Source organism: Triturus cristatus, chromosome 8 (assembly GCF_964204655.1).
Source record: "Triturus cristatus chromosome 8, aTriCri1.1, whole genome shotgun sequence".
NCBI lineage: Eukaryota > Metazoa > Chordata > Amphibia > Caudata > Salamandridae > Triturus > Triturus cristatus.
The window spans coordinates 334745321-334764193 of record NC_140591.1 but is presented as its reverse complement, the minus strand read 5'-3'; the positions used below and the strand labels follow the sequence as shown (position 1 = coordinate 334764193).

Here is an 18873-nt window from a genome sequence, read left to right as displayed (position 1 = left end):
TATACCACATTCTTGTTACTGGGTATATTGTGTTTTTTTGGTTTTCCTTATAGGATTTCACCGGATAATTAATGTTCCAGTGTGGGTGGGGGTTGGGGATTTAGGATTTGTTTTGATTCTCTTGTAAAGCTGTTAATCTATGTCTCACTGCTGCAGCACACCTCGCAAGGGCTACACCTCTATCTATTATGCCCCCTCTTGCAATACTTTATCATCTTTGCCATGCCACCCACTCCATGTAATAGGTCAGTAGACCTTACCCTTATCACCTGGAACATCCGGGGAATCAATAACCCTCTGAAGGATAAATAGGTCCTGTCCTATCTCAACAGATACGGTGTTAAGATCGCCTTCTTACAGGAGACACATCTGGCCATTACCACTGATTGTTCGTTTGCTCGTTTGCAAAACCATGGGGTAGGCACAGATATTTCTCATGTTACTGCTCATACTCCCAGGGAACTTGTATTGTCATACATAAAAGCATCCCCTTCACTCTCCTATCCAGCCACCCAGGCCCCGACGACGGGTACGTCTTTCTCCAGGGTATCCTTGTGGGCAAATGGGTGCCATTGTTGAACATTAATCCACCCAATGTGGACAAGGCTGACTTTTTTCATAACCTCCTGACTACTGTGCTACTGGGCGGTGATCTCAATCTACCGCTGGGCACCCAAGCTGAATCGTCCAGAAAACACCCCAGTAGCACGCCCCGGTCACAGGATGAATTGTGGCAAATCGTGAATATGTATGTGGTATACGACACTTGGAGCTGCCGCCACACCACAACCCCCAGATTTACTTTTCATTTTGCCCCCCACTCTATTTGGTCCAGGTTGGACTATTGGTTCCTCTCAGCCAATGTGGATTCCTGGATGCAGGTCTGATCACAGCCCGGTCCTTTTACACTTGCAAGTCCCATATGGCTGCAACACAGAGCGAACTTGGAGACTCCATAGCGAATCCCTTCAAAACCCAGTGTTCCGGGGAGAGGTTCTAGCTACCATACTGAATATTTTGAGTGGAACATGGAGTCAGTTGCAACATAGGCCACGCTCTGCAAAGCCTTCGAGGCTTTTATTTTTGGAGTGTGTATTTCGAAGCACACAGGAGTCCTATGGGCCATATGCGCACAGCTATGGGGTATTGAGTCTGCCCTACGCTACATCGATGAGGCAGCTGTGGGTGGGTCCATCTGTCTATTCCAAAGAGCTGCTTTGTTGACAGAGTTTTGTGACCTTCAAGACAGGGAGGTCGCGTTCATGGGGAAACAAGCCAGGGCTTGCCATTACAGAGAGGGAGAACGCCCTGGCCCTACTCTTGCCCGACTTCTCTGACCTAGTCACTTACACAACTATATCACGGAGCTGCGCTCGTAATCTGGACAGCCGGTTCCTGGGGGTGAGGGAGTCTTGGTTGAACTCCATCAGTAATATCGGAATCTGTACTCCTCCCGTGTGCCTGACCTTCCTGCGGAAATATCTTCCTATCTCTAGGAGGTGGCGATGGTTTGGCTGACAAATGGCCAATGCCAGTTTCTGGCCGAGCCCATCACTATAGAGGAAAGTGTAGCACCCCTTGACACATTTTATGGCTCAAAGACACCTGATTCAGATTGGCCTCATTTCTTAACGTTATACAATGAATCATTAGTCACTGGAGTTCTGCCTCCATCGTTAAACAAGGCCGTTCTTGTGATATTGTTGAAACGAGGGAAGGACCCACTCTCCTGCTCTTCATATCGCTTCCGAGCTCTTTTGAATCTCAAGAATAAATTCTTGGCTAAGGTTCTTGCCACAAGGCTGTCACTTCAAAGGTAGCATATCATCTCACCTGTGAAATCCAGCATTGTTCCACACCACTTCACCTCTCTCAATTTACGCACCATATTTGCAGTTCTCAATGAGATATCATCCTCCACCCCAGTGGTCGTGGCCTTGTAAATGCTCGAAAAGGCATTTGATTCCCTCGAGTCGCCCTTTTTGAGAGCAGTCCTTGGTGAACTAGGAATCCCCCCAATCTTCATCTCCTTAATTATGCTTTTATATACCCAACCTGTAGCTCATCTTTGTGTCAATGGTTCACTCTCTGAACCGTTCCTCATCACAAGAGGGACTCGGCAGGGCTACCCCCTCTCTCCTCTTCTCTTTATCATCGCTACGGACCCATTGGTCCGCTACATGCAGGACCGCCACCTGGATCGTGTTCTCCAACGCACCCACGGCCCACTTCTAATTTCCTTATACGCTGATGATATTTAGCTTTTTATTTGCCATCCATCTGAGAATTTATCACCCCTGCTACAGGAGATTGTTCACTTCGGCAATTTCTCTGGTCTCCGAATCAACTGGGACAAATCAAAACTATTCCCATTGACGGATGCGGCATGCCCTTCGCCGGCTGCCCATTTCTTCTCCTAGGTAGTGGATGGAACTAAATACCTGGGAATATCGCTACAAAGGAACAGGAACCAAATATTGCAACTCAACTATGGACCAGCGGTAGCTAAACTTGCTTCCCAGATAGACTACTGGATCAAGTTCCCCTTGTTCATGGCTGGTCGTGTATTCATCATAAATATGGTCATTCTCCCTCACTGCCTATATTTATTCTTGAACATTCCTATCCCACTGCCCCACACTTTCTTACACTCCCTGCGTGGTCTTCTCCTGCACCTTGTGTGGGCTGGCGGGGTTCCACATGTATGCTGGAACACCCGCACTCTCTCTTATGAGCGTGAAGGACTTTGAGTCCCTGACCTCTATTTGTATTATCTTGTTGCCCAATGCCAGGACTCCCATCACTGGTACCATCCAGATGCTCGCATCCCCTATTTGAAACCGGAGCGGGCTCAACTTGGTGACCTCTCACATGCTTTACTCTTGCCAAAGGGCTTTCCGTTGGATGCCACTGACACCCATACGGTATCCATGACCTGCTGGACTGGGCGCAGGCTATGGCAGATGTTGGGCTGAGGACCTCTATATTCCCCTGCACTTCCTCTACATGACAATCCCTGCCTACCACTCACCAGCGAAAAGCTTGTACAGTGTGAACTTTGACGTCATAATCTCATCACCCTCCGGGATCTATTCTCTGGGTAGCCACGTTTTACTGCAGACCCCTTACACAGGATTTACCCTTTCTGGATCATTTCATCTTCCAGAGACTCCAGAACACATTGTGATCTTCGGTTCCTACCTTCCTGCTGCCCCCTGAGGATTTCCCTTCCTTGATGCTTGTTGCGGCTGATGGAGATGGTGACTGTCTAGTTTCCCGGGTGTATCAGATGTGCCTCTCCCTCAAGCCTGACACAACCACGAGGGTGAGATGAGTGTGGGTAGGGGACCTGGCATCTTCCTTACTGTTAGAAACGGGGTTTCCCGGTAGGCTAGGGCATGCGCCAGAGCCAGGCAGAAACCCCCGTTCTAGTCAGGGCAAGGAAGTTACACCCTGAGGATAACCCCTGCTCACCCCCTTGGTAGCTTGGCACGAGCAGTCAGGCTTATCCCAGAGGCAATGTGTAAAGCGTTTGCGCAACACACACTCAGCGGCGACACACTAGCCACACTACAAAAGAGACTCCACACAAGGTTATGTAAAAATAGCCTTTGTATTATGTAAAACACATTAGAATCAAAATCACAGATATATACAATGTGTCAACTGGCACTAGGTCACAATTTACAGGGGACTATTTACAAGGCAGCGCCAAACGGGTCGCTGCCAGAGCCATCACAAAAGTACAAGTAATCAATGTAAAACAACCAGTAACTACTGGCAAGATCATAAACTTAACATCCTCACATTAGCATAAGGCCTAAACCCATCAGATCAGGCATGAAGCTAAAACACCATAGCATGATATTAGGTAACCTCATAAGCATAAATGAAACATCATTAGGCATAACCCCAATAGGCATAAATCCCATTAGGCATGATAACCATGATGCACCCTATTAGGCATAAAACACATCATTCATCAATACATTAGGCATAATATGGGGCATCTCATCAGGCATAGAAATACATTATACCACAATCATGGGGCATAGATCACATTTGGCAAGCACCAGCATAAATACACTCCCATTAGAATGACCAAAATTAGCAGTGCGCACATAATATCACCATTCACTTGTAGGGCCCACCTGGATATGTAAAGCAACCATGCACCTCGCTTTAGCTGACCGCTTCTGCGGCGCAGCTGTGTCCAAAAACAAGCACTGGCAAGTGGGAGCCCCCCTTTTGGGACTCAAAAGTTAAAAATGCCCAGCGTTGCAGCTGCCTGCTCCTGCGGCGCAGCTGTGTCCACTAGTCGCCCCACTCCACAAATAGTTTTGCTAAGGAACGTTGCAGCAGCCCGCAACTGCGGCGCCGCTGTGTACAAAAGAAAAGAACACTGGCATGTTAGGGTCCCCCCTTTGGGACTCTGAAGTTAAAAGTGCTCAACGTTGCAGCTGCACGCTCCTGCGGTGCAGCTGTGACCAAGGTGAGCCCCCCTCTGGGACTCTGAAGGACACACTTGCCCCACGATGTAAGTTGGAGCCCCACTCTGGGGCTCTTAAGCACTCAAAATTGCCCAACATTGCAGCGGCCCGCATCTGCGGCGCCGCTGTGCACAGAGACCCACACGGGCACTTCTGGTGCCACTTCCGGCACGAGTGATCCTTCTCAGAGCCCCCACTCAATGGGACTCCTCTCGTGGTCTCCACTCCTCCAGGCGTCGGCTTCTCTCTCTGAGGGCACTGCACGGGGGACAGGAAGGCTCCTCCAGTGCTGGGGTCAACTCCTCTTCTTGGCACTGGCAGCAGCTGGGCCGGGACACCTCGCATTCCTCCGACCTCAGCGCGGCTTCCCCAATGACGCTCCCCTATTGCCGGGCAACTCCCCGCGCCGGCACCAATCCTAGCGCGGCTCCCCTCTGACGTCAGCGGGGGAAGCCCGCGCGGTGCTCCTGGGACTCCCGGGCCAGCGGCGGTGGTTTTTGGTAATTCTTCTGTGCTTTGTGCGCGGCCAATACAGGGTAGGCTCCCGTTTTCAATAAATGTAGAAGCGGGGTAGGCACCCGCTTTGAAGACACAAAAACGCGGGGTGGGCTCCCGCTAATAAAATAGGCGGACAACGAGGGGTGGGCACCCACCAGAGTTTTCAAAACGCGGGGTGGGCACCCGCTCTTTGTTTAAAAAATGCAGAAAACACGGGGGTCTCCCGCTCTGTAAACGCACAGGGAGAATCCCTCATGCCGGGATTTCCCCGCAGAAGTCGACTCTGCAGCAGCGCGCCGTGAGCCACCAGTGCTCTTCTCTTCTGGGAAGCAGGCAGAAATCAAAGTCCTTTTTGCAGTTGAAATATGGCGCTGGAAGGCTGGCAGAGATTCAGGGACATCCAGATAGCGCTCCTCTTCTCCTGGAGCACAGTCCAAGGGCTCAGGCTGGGCAAGGATCAGCTGGCAGTAGGGCAGCGCAGCCAAAACTAGGTAGCAGTTCCTAGGAACAGTCTTAACTCAGCAAGGTGGCAATCCTCCCGGCGCAGCAGTCTTTACTCCAGCAAAAGTCTCTTCTTGGTCCAGTAGAAGGTAGAGGGGCAAAGTTGGGCACAGGGGCCAGCACGCAGGGTCTCGCGGCGGTTCCACCTAGAAGAGTGTCCCCTCCACGTCAGCACAAGCACACACCCTCTCATGGAGTCACATCCCCAGTATTTATACACCCATCTGCCCTGCTACTAGAAGGGGGCAGATGCTTCTGGAAGGGTCCTGGAGTTTCCAGTCCCCACTGGCTATGGGAGGGGTGTCAATCACTTTGTTTACCAGGCTTCCCTCCTCCCTTTGTGAGCTGGAACTTGGTAATCAGATACACCACAGGGGGTGGAGCCAGCATTGGACACAGCAGGCACAGACCTATTCAGGGACAGGGGACTTCTCCGCCCACTACTCCAATTGCAGATCTCCTATTCAGCCTGACACCCTGCCCTCCCTGGAGCCACCCACTCCTCACCAGCCCCGGTCACTTCTAGAACCAGACATGCAGGCAGGCACACAGCACACAGAAATGCCAACTTCTAAAAGTGGCATTTCTAAATTAGTGAAAATAAATCTGCGCACACCATTGCGCAGCATTTATTATTTCCATTCCACACATACCAAACATGACATACTTATTTTATTCCATTTAGGAGTTATCCCATAAGGGCGTGGTTCTCAATGTTAGCCTATGGAGGGCAGAAGGACACACAAATAGCACTGCTAACCAGTGCTAACGTGCCCAGAGTCCTAAAACCACCAACACCATGTTCGAAAAAAGGCTAGGAGGAAGGCAAAAAGTTTAGGGATGATCCTGCAAAAAGGGCAACATTTGGTCATATTGTTGCCCACAAATTATTTCGAGCAATTATAGACACAAATAACTACATTTCAAATTCCTTCATTGTATTTTTCTCTCGCCCTCAGATATTGTTGAATTCAATCCTACCAGATCTGATCAGTGCATTAAATGTCACGCCTTTGGTGCTGAATTCGTACATCTAACCTGGAGCTGCCCAATGATTTCTACATAATGGACCTAGGTTTTTTAGCATGTCGCTGCCATGACTGATATAGAGCTCTCCCTGGATCCCCTTCTTGCACTCTTGGGATATACCAGCAACATACCATGCTCCTCACACCGCTTCTTTTTCATGTGCTTCCTCTTGGTTAAACGCAAGATAGCGCTGCACTAGGGTGGTCCCGCTGCCCCCTTATCTTCTGCCTGGCTTAAAAGCATGTAATGTTGCAAAACTGTCAGTGAGGACTATGCCCTTCTGCAGCCCCACTCTTCTCATCCCAAGGGCATCGGGGAACATTACATGATTATCTCTGTGCAAGGGATCCAGACACCACGCCCTAGTGTCCTTTCTCCCCCTTGCTTTTCAGAACGGCCCTTCCTCTGCCCCTCACATTTCTGTCCCCCCATAATTTAAATTTATTGGCATTGCTGACCCATGTTTTTCTTCATGCATATGTTTTGTATCTTTTTGCTGACTATGCTTACACGCTTTTAATATGGTGATTGTCATTTTGGAGGTGCGCTTGCAAGCAGTGTATTATTGATGTTTTGTTTTTCTACTACTTGGAAATCAATAAAGATTTGTTCTTTAAAAAGCAAAAGGCTTTTTATTAAGGGGGCTAGTGCTTTGAAATGGAGAGTTGCTATGAAGGGGTGGATAGTGTTTTAAAGATGTGCTTTAAAGATGACCTATAGATGCTAAAAATTCACTCTGTGACATAAAACATAAGAGTTAATATTTCATAGAACTGCAAATTAACATGTAACCATAGGATCCAAACATACACATTCAGAGTGCCCTAATCCACTTGTTACATTTTGGAAGTAACACAGAAATGCAATATATACTTTTAGTTTTTCTTCTCCTTCTTTTGGAGTGATCCCACACATCCCCCATTCACCCCTTACTGTTTAGTATTGGTTCTTCCAGTATGCTTCTCTATTCCTCTATCCTTAAAATGTTGATAGCATAATGTTCTCATTTGAATCTGAGGACAATCTGTTGAAACGATAGTGATGACTAGGGTCCTTACATTACCTGCTGTTTAATTGGCTTATTGTAAATTGACTCTCCACACAGCTCCTGTAGAAAATCCTCTTTTTCACATGGCTGCCATCCCTTTCCTCTGCTAGACACTGCTTGGAAGGGGGTTCTCAGTGCATGTTTACATGGGTGCTTGTACATGCATGTAAAAGTGCTCTAGTTCCTAGCTGCAAGTGTGCAACCTGCCTGTTATTTGCACAAAGGAGCTGGAGAAGGCCCTGAGTGGGGTCCCCTCTGCAGGGACCCACAGGTGTATGCCATAAAGGGGCTAAAAGGCAGGAATGCATAGCATATAGGTACTGGGAACATTCAAGGACAACAGGGTGCTGGGAGGCCCAGAGAAAACTGCACAACTGTACTTGTTGCAGGGATTCTGCTCTAGGATAGAACTATGCTTGGAACCATAGAACATCGGGTCACCATACCACCTCAGTGTCTATGAGTCTCACTAACTATAGTGCCTCACTTGCTTTCCTAACCGTACCAGAGAAACAAGTGAATTGGCACCCCAGAACACAACACTCTTGACCCGCTCAGGGAGCGCAGTAACAGGACAAACCCTTTTGCTCTATCACTCATACTCGTATACATTAAGGAAACCAGGAGACACAAAAGAAGTTTAGAATATAGCCTTAGAGCCTGACCTAGCTGGCTCTACCAGCCATTAAAGACCCGCTCCAGCATTAAAGGCCTGAGCCGAAGGCGAGGGCCTTTAACAAGCAGCTGGTCTTTGATGACCAGTAGAGCCCGCTAGGAGGGTTCTAAGGCTGTTAGAACATTCCGCCTCTAGAGGGCAAAATGTTCTGATTACTAAAAGAAAGGCCTCTCGGAGCCCGAGGGGGTTTAAATCTCCTCGAGCTCCGAGAGGCCTTTGTTCACAGCAGCAGCTGTGAACAAAAACAACATTGGAATGTTTCTCTGTGGGCTTCTACCGGCCCGTAGAAGCCCAAAGCACTCCATTGTATTCAATGGAGTGCTCCACATTCCAATGTTCTAATATTTATTTAAACTATCATGCTCTGAAATGCAGTATACGTGCCACAATTAGAAAACAAATGCATAATAAAAATACTGTTAGCATGATTCATAATTCATATACCTGTCATTTTATAGGACAGAGTGACCTAAATCCCCCTCCCCTGCTGCTAAAGCTAAATGATTATATATGAAAGATCTCTTAGATTACTGGCAGACCCCGTACCGTAACATATACAGATGGATGCTCTACATCTCAGCAGACACAGTGCTCTTGTCTCAGAAAGCTTGTTCGATGTGTCTTTTTGGCTCATAGACTCATCTATATGATGTGTGTGCACATAAACAACAGCTGCATTTTTATGTTATGGCTAGGTGCAAGTGCCTGGCCAGAAAGAATAACAAGGGACACTGTTGTTTGACCTTGTCGGTGTTGTTCAGACTAAATTCCAGGGCAAAAACAGAACGCAAAAACATAAGTGTTGGGGGAGTTGCACAACTGCAGGACAAGTCTGGTCTTTGAAATTGTCGAGGTACCAGCAGCCAGGCAGGGTTTGATGCCAATTTTGGTTCACGTGCTCAGTCCTTGAGATGTTGGATTTACTTTGCCCTTATTCTGTTATCAGGTAGTTGAATCTGTCACTGTGGTGTAAGGCAACCCCAAAATACTCAATTTAGGGGTATCTAGGGGAGTATATGGTAGTAGCCAATGGGTTACCTACCACTGAGGAGGCTACATCCCCTATATGACCACTTCCTGTGGGTAGTGGGAATATCCCTGACCCAGAAGTTTTACAAGATGGTGAAACCTTTCTCTGGCTGCCCAAATCAGGTAGCCCACCTTATGTGTGTGACCAGCCTGTGAGTGAAACATGCCTGCTGAATATCTAATTTCCTGCCTGCTCTGGTGTCAATTGGGCCCCGGGTCTGGTGGGGAGCCGGGGTTGCTTTTCAAAGGCTGCAGAGGCTTGGAAGCCTGTGGCCTTGAGAGGCTAATTCACTAGCCAACCTTTTGGAGGTGGTAGGAACACCTTCTGCCGAGCAGGCATTGTCTCTGGCCTCTGAGAGCGCTGGCTCTCCCTGGCAAGGGGTCATAAACTCATCTGTGGTGGCAGGCTGGACGGTACCAGTCAGCCAACACACTAAGTGTCTTGTAGGGTCAAAGTGGGACCTCTAAGGTGCCCTCAGGGTACACGTCTTCATAAATTCAATACTGGCATCAGTAGGTATTTATTAAGATGAGGTGTTTGATACCAAACACAATTATTTTCAGTAAAGTCATTATTTAGGTTGGTAACTCGTAATGACCAGTGCCCAGTACATATCTTTAAAATGGCTTCCTGATTACTTGCAATCACAGGCGCATATCTGTTCATGCAGATGTGCCCTCACATGTAATATACTGCTCCCTGCCTTAGGACTTTAAATATTTACCGTAGGGGTGACTTACATATAGTACATGTAATGTGCTTTGGCATTGCACGTAGGAAGTGGGCAATGTCATGTTTTCAGAATGGTTTGTACTGTTTCACGCATCCGGCAATGGCAGTCTGCATGCGGTTTGTGTGTGTGTCCCTTAGGGTGACATGATACATGCCCTGGGTACCAGGGATACCGTTAACTAAGGACTTTCAGGGGTGCTAAAGTCCTTGCCAACTGGGTTACAACTAAAAAGTGTCTTGTTTTAGGGAAAGAGCACTGGCACTGGGGCCTGGTTAGCAGGGTCCCAGTGCACTTCCATCAAAAAGCATCAGTACCAGTGAGTAAACAGTGGGGGTGAACATGTCAAAAAGAGGCACTTTACTACAAGAAGATGTGCAGATCGTAAGGGGTATTTAAAACACAATAGGGCATATTTACAAGGGAATTGCACCACCTAAGCGTCACTTTTTAGGATGCTCCGGGGGCGCAATGCCCTGCTCCATACAAGGCTCTGTAATTCTGAGGCAGCACCAAAACCTAACACCATTAAAAAGCAGGCGTCAGAGTGGTTTAACAAGGAGAAATACTTTTGTTTTGCATCGTCTTTTGCTCTTTCTATGTGTGATGCATTCTGTAGCACACATTGAAGGAGTAAATCGCCTTTAAGGATTATTTATGTGCAGAAAGGTGTCTCTTCCTGCACATAAACAATCATCCCTGCAATGCAGGCACCCTTACAACATGGCACAAGGGTGTCTGTGTTAGCGCTAGGCAGCTTTTTTAGCACCGGCTCAATGGAAAACAAAGATGTGCGCTGTATTCTTGTGAGTACAGTGCATTCCTGCATTTTTTAACTGTCGTGGCGCTGCAAAATTGCTTCCTGTGCCCCACTGAGCCATTTCTTTGTAAATATGCCCCATTATTTTTGGAAAATAAGCAATATTTTTTAAGACCTTCAAAACAGAGACAAAAAGAGAGTGCACGTGTGTGTGTTTTTGTCTGTGTGTTTATGTAAAAAACCCAGGTGAAATCCGGCAGACACCTCACTATACCCGACTGAAAGCACCCGTACCCTACTAGATAATACATTTATTAGGGGTGTTTAACACCCCAAACTCCCCTCCAAAGCTAGGCCTCTTGTAATCAGCTGTAGAGGATGGGGGCACAAGTATGCACCGATTACCAGGAACAAAATACTACTGCAGAATCTGGGGAGCTGCTATGAGCCGAAGCAGCCTGCCTTCTATTTACAGGCATATCTCAGGAGAGATTAGTTCCAATAGCCTTAGCTCCCCCATTATGAGTTCCCTGGCAGGGGGGCATTACATACTTTCCCGTGCCTTAGCCGAGGGCAGAGGCCGGGGTCAGACTGCACCTCAGACTTTTCCAAGTGTGATATTACTGGCTGTATTTTCTGGCTGGGTATAGTGTTCCCACACCTTAATAACTTGGTGCAGGAACATGAATTGGGTGTAGAAAAACTACACACAGGATTTCCACTTCTCACAACTCGTAATCAGAGCCTTAGAGGGGGGCAGAAAAGACACAGCAACCAGGTGGCCAGTACTTGTCCCCTGACTATCATTATCCAAGAGACAATACCCTGTACAAATGCTGCCATCTTTACATTAGTTACCTGCATGTTTTGTTCTCACTGCCTTTGTCTACTAATCTTTATTTTTGCATTTGGTTCCCAGCACATACATGGCAATCATACATGGGCACGTCTCCAACACACACTGGCACTCAGCACACTGTCTACAATATCATTGAAACATTCCACTATTCAACATTGGCTTGCCTGAACATGGTCATTGTGTGTAGTTTAATCTGTGCCTGCTTTGTCCTCATTGCACACTATTCTCTATAAATGAGTTCATGTGTTGGTGTCCTGTCCATCCGAACCCCTCCCAGAGACTTTATGACTAGGAAATGGCCATCAGTCCCATGGACCACATTGGCAGTGTCCACCTCAGGGATGGCATCTGCTCACCCATCCTTCCAACCAGTGCACTGCCAATGCCCTCAACCAGGGTCCCAGTTACAGGTATGTACTGCTCTATTTAGATTTATGGGTTTTTTTCTCCGTATTTATGACTTATTTGGTGCTGTTCATCTTTACTGCTGGCGATGGGTATGTTGATAGCCTAAACAGGAAGAAAGAGAGAATTATATGCAATTACATGGCGTAAAATAAAAGGAAAAGGTTCCACATGATCAGTAATTGGAGAAAGAATATGGCAAGTACCTTAGACAATCACTGTTTTGAACTCGGAGGTTGGTCTGAGATGCAGGCTGTTTGTGGGACATAAGGAAATCCAGGGACACAGATGAACATCTGGGTCATTGAGAGCGACGACAAGTGTCACACAGCACTCATGCCCTCTGAGAACGGTTACATGGTGGAGGGCAGACCCGTGGGACCAGTGCACCATACGACTGACTTCGCCAGTGAAAATTTGTGGGAGGTTTCTTAGAAGTCATAAAAGTCTACCTTCTTTTCCTGTAGCACCATGGTGTTTTGATGGAGCTGGCCACAGTCAGCTAGCCGTAACACTACAGGATGTGAACACAGGTTGAGGAAGAGAGCATGTGCATGTCAGTGTGGTTGTCATTTCCTACTTGCATAAGAGTTACGTTATCTAACATGAGCAACGAGGGACATGCTTCAGAACTCCTGTGAATTGAGTGCATTCAGGGCGGGATGCACATATCTCTGCAGCGATGCATACGCTGTAAAGACTGGTCACTGGCAAAGCACAATGGCGTCCTACAATAAAGTGCCCCTTGACATACACCTCACTGAGATGTCTCCAGCTCCACTTCACCTCCCAGGATCAGTGTTGTAAATGGAAGGTGCACTTGGGTGGAACATGCCAATCTTCCTTTCACAATATTTCCCATTGTATTTCCTACGCTGGTGAGTTATATGCAGTGGCCTATGCCACAGTGGAGCTGCCACCCCAGCCCCTCCACTCCCCTCCTTCCTCTCCATTCACCGCTAGCTTGCACCATCCATGCATGTACAGAGATATTCATGTTGACATTCAGTCATTGAGTACATTTTTAGTCTAGGTCAGCCATTGTGATTCCTTCAAGTTCACTCATGGTTACGGTGGCCATGGCTTCTTGCCTCGTGTGACTGGTGATCTATGGTGTGGTTCTGGTGGCCCTCTCCTTAGCCTGTTTATGCACCCGGAGCTTCTTGAGAAGAAGCCACCGAGCCACTTGTAGACGGTGACTCACATCACATTCTGTAGGGTCCTTAGATCTCCTCTAATGATAGAATAGCTTCACATGTGGAGGTATCTATCGTGCATGGTGAGCATTTTGAAATTGGGCGCGTTTCAGCGGTAAAAAGAACTAATTTTGGGGGTAATCAAGAACGCTGCTTTTAGAACTGACGTCACTGGTGATCTACTGAAACAGCCATGGACACCTGTTGGGCCAGTGGGGCCAACGTGCCTGGTCTTGTCTGGTTAGTGCTACTGGCACTAGGAAACTAAGGTGTCATGGGTGGCTTATGCAATTGAGACTGAAGGCCGAACAGAACGTGGAGGTGTTTGGTTTCTCAGAGGAACCTGTTGGCTGCCCATGGCACAGTTGTATTCCAGGGCTATACCCTCTTGGACTTGTGCTCATGAGGGTAAAAGATGGTGGTAATGTGGGACTGTGGTGTGGTGTCCTTCATGCTCATTGCGTCAGTGCCCATTGTCCACTGGGCCAGTGTTGTTTCCTGTGCGGGGATGGAGAGGTTTAATGATGTAGTAGTTGAGATATATGGCTTTAGTTGACTGCATAACTGTCCCCCTACATCCTAAAGGTCAGTTTGTGTGACTCATGGCAATAGCATGTAGTGTTGTATAATCCACAGAACAGGTTGCATGGATGTGACATGCACCTAAAGGTGTGTGCTTGGTAGTGGCATATTTGTTCCATGTGTGGCATTTCTTCTCCTCTGTACTCTTAAAGTGTGTACTGAATGATAGGCGGGGATTATAGTCATTCATTTCAGTTTTCTTTTTTTTTTTGCTGGTAACATTTTGATCGTGGGACATTGTATGTTTTGTGTGAACAGAATTTAATTTTGGCTTTGAATACTCAGGATGAATTCTCTGCCGGCCCCTTGTTCGGCGGCTTTATGTGTATGTGCTCACGTCCATGTAAGGAGGGGTTGGACTTGTCTACGAGATCCGTTTGTGGGACTCTAACAGTGCTGGAAAAGCATCTTTTTGACATCCTTTGCTTTGGAGCGCAATGTTCATGTGTATTTTCCTGCTTATTGTAGTTGGTCCTCTATAGTTTGTTGGTACTGATTGGTTGAGGATGTGCATGCTGTTCAGAAATGTATCCAGAGGAATATGCTTGTAGGTATGAAAAGAATCCATTATTGCTGGGACTTTCTTGGATTTTTTGGGATTCTCGTATGCACTTCAGTGGTGGCTGGCTGGGAACGACGGTGGCGGGGGGTGGGGGCTAAAAAAAAACTAAGCATTTAAAAAAAAAAGAAAACGTACCTTTTCACAGTGCCGTCTCCCCTCCGTCGTTGCTCCTCTTACTGGCATGTCTTGGACGTAGGAAGCACACAGGCTCCCCTAGGCCAATGACAACGCTGTGGTTTGGCGCTCAGTCGGGGACTGCGAGCCTGTGCATGTTCCCCACCAGGCTATGCATTACAGTCGGGTGGGGAAAGATGCAAAGTGCGCATGATTGTTTGGCCGGCCAAAGACAGCCAGCCAAACAGTCATGGGCAGGGCCGGACTGGGATACTGGTAAAGAGCTCGGCCAGCCCGGCTGGGGGGTGCACTAGCGGAAGGAAAGCTTTGTGCTGCTTTTGTTACTGGGGGCAAATATTGCAGCTATGCTGCAAAACTAGCCCCCGGTAACAAAAACGGCCCCCCAGGGGTCTAAAACCGGACTCCACCCTGGTGGCCAACCGGGGAAAAGCCTAGTGCCTGCTATGGCCAGTCCGGCCCTGGTCATGGGCACTTAGAGTGTGTCCACCACTCCTCCCCCTGTGACCCCTGGCCCACCCCGCCCCAACCTAGCCCCGTAGCAACAATAAATAAAATGATAATAATAACAAAGTAATTTTATTTTTTCCTTTTTCCACTGCTCTGAGAGCATGGGGTGACACTTCTCCGCCTTAGTTTAGGAGCCGTCCCGATGTGCTTTGAACTTTGGGTTCTTTATAGCGAAAATCATCTTTTCTATAACCTGAGATGGAATTTTTGGGCAAACTCGACAGGGCTCTTTATGCTTTGGTTTCATTTGTATTAACAGACTGAGGGACGTTGCCATCAACACACTGTAAATAGCAGTAGCCCACAGTAAGCAGAGTTCATAAATTCCAATATTGTGCAATTGATAAATATCCGAGAAACCTTCCAAAGAGTTCCCCACACTGATCTTAACAAAGTACAGATGCTGGTCCAGTGATGAAAAAACATGCTCCCTTCAGCACTTCAAAAAAACTCATCAAGCATCAAACCTAAAATATTTTCTGTAAATATTTAAATAATGTAAACGTAAAACCGTTCCTTGGACGGGATGGGTTGCAGCCTAAATATTTTAAGAAAGTGTTTGAATTCTAGTCTCTTGATCCCAAGGTTTGTTTGTTGTCTGTGCTATTTGCGGACCCAGATTGTCTGGACTACTACAGTTTATCAAACAAACGGGCGGGCTTGTGTGCGTGCCCCTCATAAGAGAGCTGAAGAGAGGTCAGCATCCGACAGGAAGGAAGCTGTCTGCGTCTCTCGCTCTCTTTCTGAACAGTTTTTCTGCTTTTTGATAAAACAATGTGTTATTTTGGTTTCACCAGTGGGATGAGTGGATTGCGGCATTGAACAGCTTCCCGTGAACAATCACTGAACTTGCTTCTCTGTAGTATGTGGGTGCATTGAACATTGGAATGTAGGCAGTAAAAGACCTCCAGGCCCTGCTACAGTCATGATCTAGACCAGGGTTCTCCAAAGTCTTTCCTGGAGTGGTCGGATCCATGCAATATTTTTACCATATCCCCATTTAGATAAATGTAGTTATCTTAAAAATCTTTATAAAAACTCTGGAGAACCCTGATCTAGACCAGCGGTTTCTAACCTGTGGTCCGTGCACCCCTGAGGTTCCGCAACACCTACACCTACTCAGGGGGTGGCGACTTTAGAATATTAAATATTATTAGCAGATTAAATCAAAACATACAAACAAAGAAGCAAAATGCAAAATTGAAAATGTTAAAATGTTCTGTAAATGTGAAGGGATTTGAAATTGGGGGGTAACATTTTAGTTGGTATTCTTAGTTTGATTCATTGAAGAAGCACAAGCTACAGCAAACAGAATAGAGTATGGCCGATGGGTGGCCTCAATTGGAGCACCAACAAAAAGAGAGCATGCATTAGGAGCAAAAAACACAAAGTGATATTTTAGAGCCTAGCATATGATGTCACCTTTAAGAATATAAAGCTCAAACCTTCCCATTAAAATGTAACTTTTAAGTGTTCTATATTTGTTTGTGAATTAAATTAAATATTTCATAAATTGTGTCTTTGTTTGATGTAGCAATTGCTTAGGCTGGTGATCCGGCTAAACATGACTGACTCAGATGGGACTCCAGTAATGATTCAGTGGGGGTCCCCGGTTTCCAGTAATGACTCAGTGGGGGTCCACAGAAGTCAAAAGGTTAAGAACCACTGATCTATATATACAGAAAGAACAAAAGAAAGACATCAATGTACATGGCAGTTATCCTCAATGACCACTTAATTCAAGCATTTGACCCACCAATTATTTTTTTCTCGATGCGTAGCCGTAAGTGCAATGAATATGCCCAAATGTGGGTTCGGGAGATCCTGTTCCCTAGGGTTCAAATGATGTCTCATTGACAAAGCCCAACAAGCTAAAAACAGGTCTGCCATTGCTTGATTTTCTGTGCAGAGAGACACATGGCTTAGCGGCTTGGACTGTTTCCATTGGGCAGGACCAAGCTGATTTGCATTGGTTGGCCTCTGCCTGTCGTGGGACAGTGGGCAGAAAAATCAATAGACTGGATTTCCGTCCAGAGTAATTGACAGTGGTTGTGAATAATTCAGGCATTCCACCGATCAATTTAATTGTATTTTTAGGAGCAGAGGACTGCTGCCCCTGGACATGACAGTAGACTAAACAATAATCTGAAGTAGCAAATTAATAAAATTATTGACTGACTCAAAAATATGCTTTACATTAAGAAAAGTAAACCTTTCTCAGGGTCCTCCAGCATGCCCTGTTGTGTTGAAATGTAGATTGTGCCATCTTGGTTTTGAATTTGCAAAGTCAAAGCGTCCCAGCTCAGTCCGTGTCCCTTTTATCCTACCACTGAGCCCCCTGTTATACCTCAGTCTTCTCATGGCATTTGGTTGTTTTCATCATGGGAGACATCCTTCCTGCTTTAGTGATTCACTCACAACGTGACACCACTCTCTGTGTTCAAAGTATTTTATTGAATAAGAAAACATACAAGCAGGTTTCTTTGCGATACAAGTACAAGATATATTTTCAATGCAAACATATCGGATAGATGATCTACAATTTTCATGTAAGTATTATGAGGTTTCATTTTGTCCGAAACTGCAGCGGTACCACTCTCTCTCTGACTGTACCCCAGCTATGTCCTCTCTTACCTGCATCAGCCATTGGCTGCCACATATGATTGACTGATACATGCACCATCCACTGGCTGCCACATATGATTGACTGATACATGCACCACCCACTGGCTGCCACATATGATTGACTGATACATGCACCATCCACTGGCTGCCACATATGATTGACTGATTCATGCACCATCCACTGGCTGCCACATATGATTGACTGATACATGCACCATCCACTGGCTGCCACATATGATTGACTGATACATGCACCATCCACTGGCTTCCACATAAGACTGACTTATACATGCACCATCCACTGGCTGCCACATAGGATTGACTGATACATGCACCATCCACTAGCTGCCACATATGATTATCTGTTGCATGTGATTAACTGTCATCTGCATATTCAAACGTGGCAGTTAATGAAATATGGGTACATAGGAGTCTATTTCTACAGTGAGAAACAAGCACGTCGAGTGAGCCAGATAAAGTGCCCGGCTGAATCTCAGCTGTAAGCTTTTAATCGACCAATGTCATTTTTTCATTAGTGAAATATGCTTATTTACCCTATAATTGTCAACAGCATTCTGATGAATTTACTCATCAATTCCGACCATGTTAAAAATGCGCTTGATTTGCATATTATAGCGGTTTTACAGTTGTATGATATTAGAGAATAAACATTTCACAAAAGGTTTTTCGACACTGACTGAGACAGTAACTAAGCATTTTGGTAATTTCTGTAACTCGATTTTCCCAGGAACCTCCGACCGGCCCAGCCTGGAGCTCATAGCTCTGACGTGTACATGTGTGGCTGCCACGCTCTTCTGGCTCCTGTTAACCCTCTGCATCCGGAAGCTAAAGCGGGTAAGAACAGATGTGCTTCCGGCAGCATGCCCACGCCATGCCTCTGTTTCTCACGGTCGGGTCAATGTTTAAAGGGGGGGAGGGCAGAGGGCGCTATTTTTTAACACCTTCTCAGATGTTCAAGCTGAAAGCCTAAATTAGCTCCAGGTTTGTTGACTGAGCAGAATAAATGTCATACTTTATGTCAAGTTATGAAAATGTTTGCATTTTTGCGAGCCACTGACTCCCATTGTGACCTCACTCAATGCAAGACACATTTTTGGCTACATAATATACACGAACTTTCACATGCACGCGGGCCTATACACAAACTGAATTCACATCTACACATAGGCTATAGATGGACAGACTATCACGTACACAGTGCTTAATTTATAAAAAACAA

At 46.5% G+C, this 18873-nt stretch overlaps 1 protein-coding gene across 2 annotated transcripts in view; it reads left to right on the top strand.

Annotated features, from left to right (window-relative positions):
• The window catches only part of FLT1 (fms related receptor tyrosine kinase 1), a 389921-nt gene that overhangs the window by 235203 nt on the left and 135845 nt on the right, over window positions 1-18873 (top strand). For both annotated transcript variants that reach the window (XM_085621641.1, XM_085621640.1), the window contains one exon: window positions 18382-18488. In XM_085621641.1, the coding sequence (XP_085477767.1) occupies window positions 18382-18488 (107 nt within the window). The remainder of the gene's footprint in view (window positions 1-18381; window positions 18489-18873) is intronic.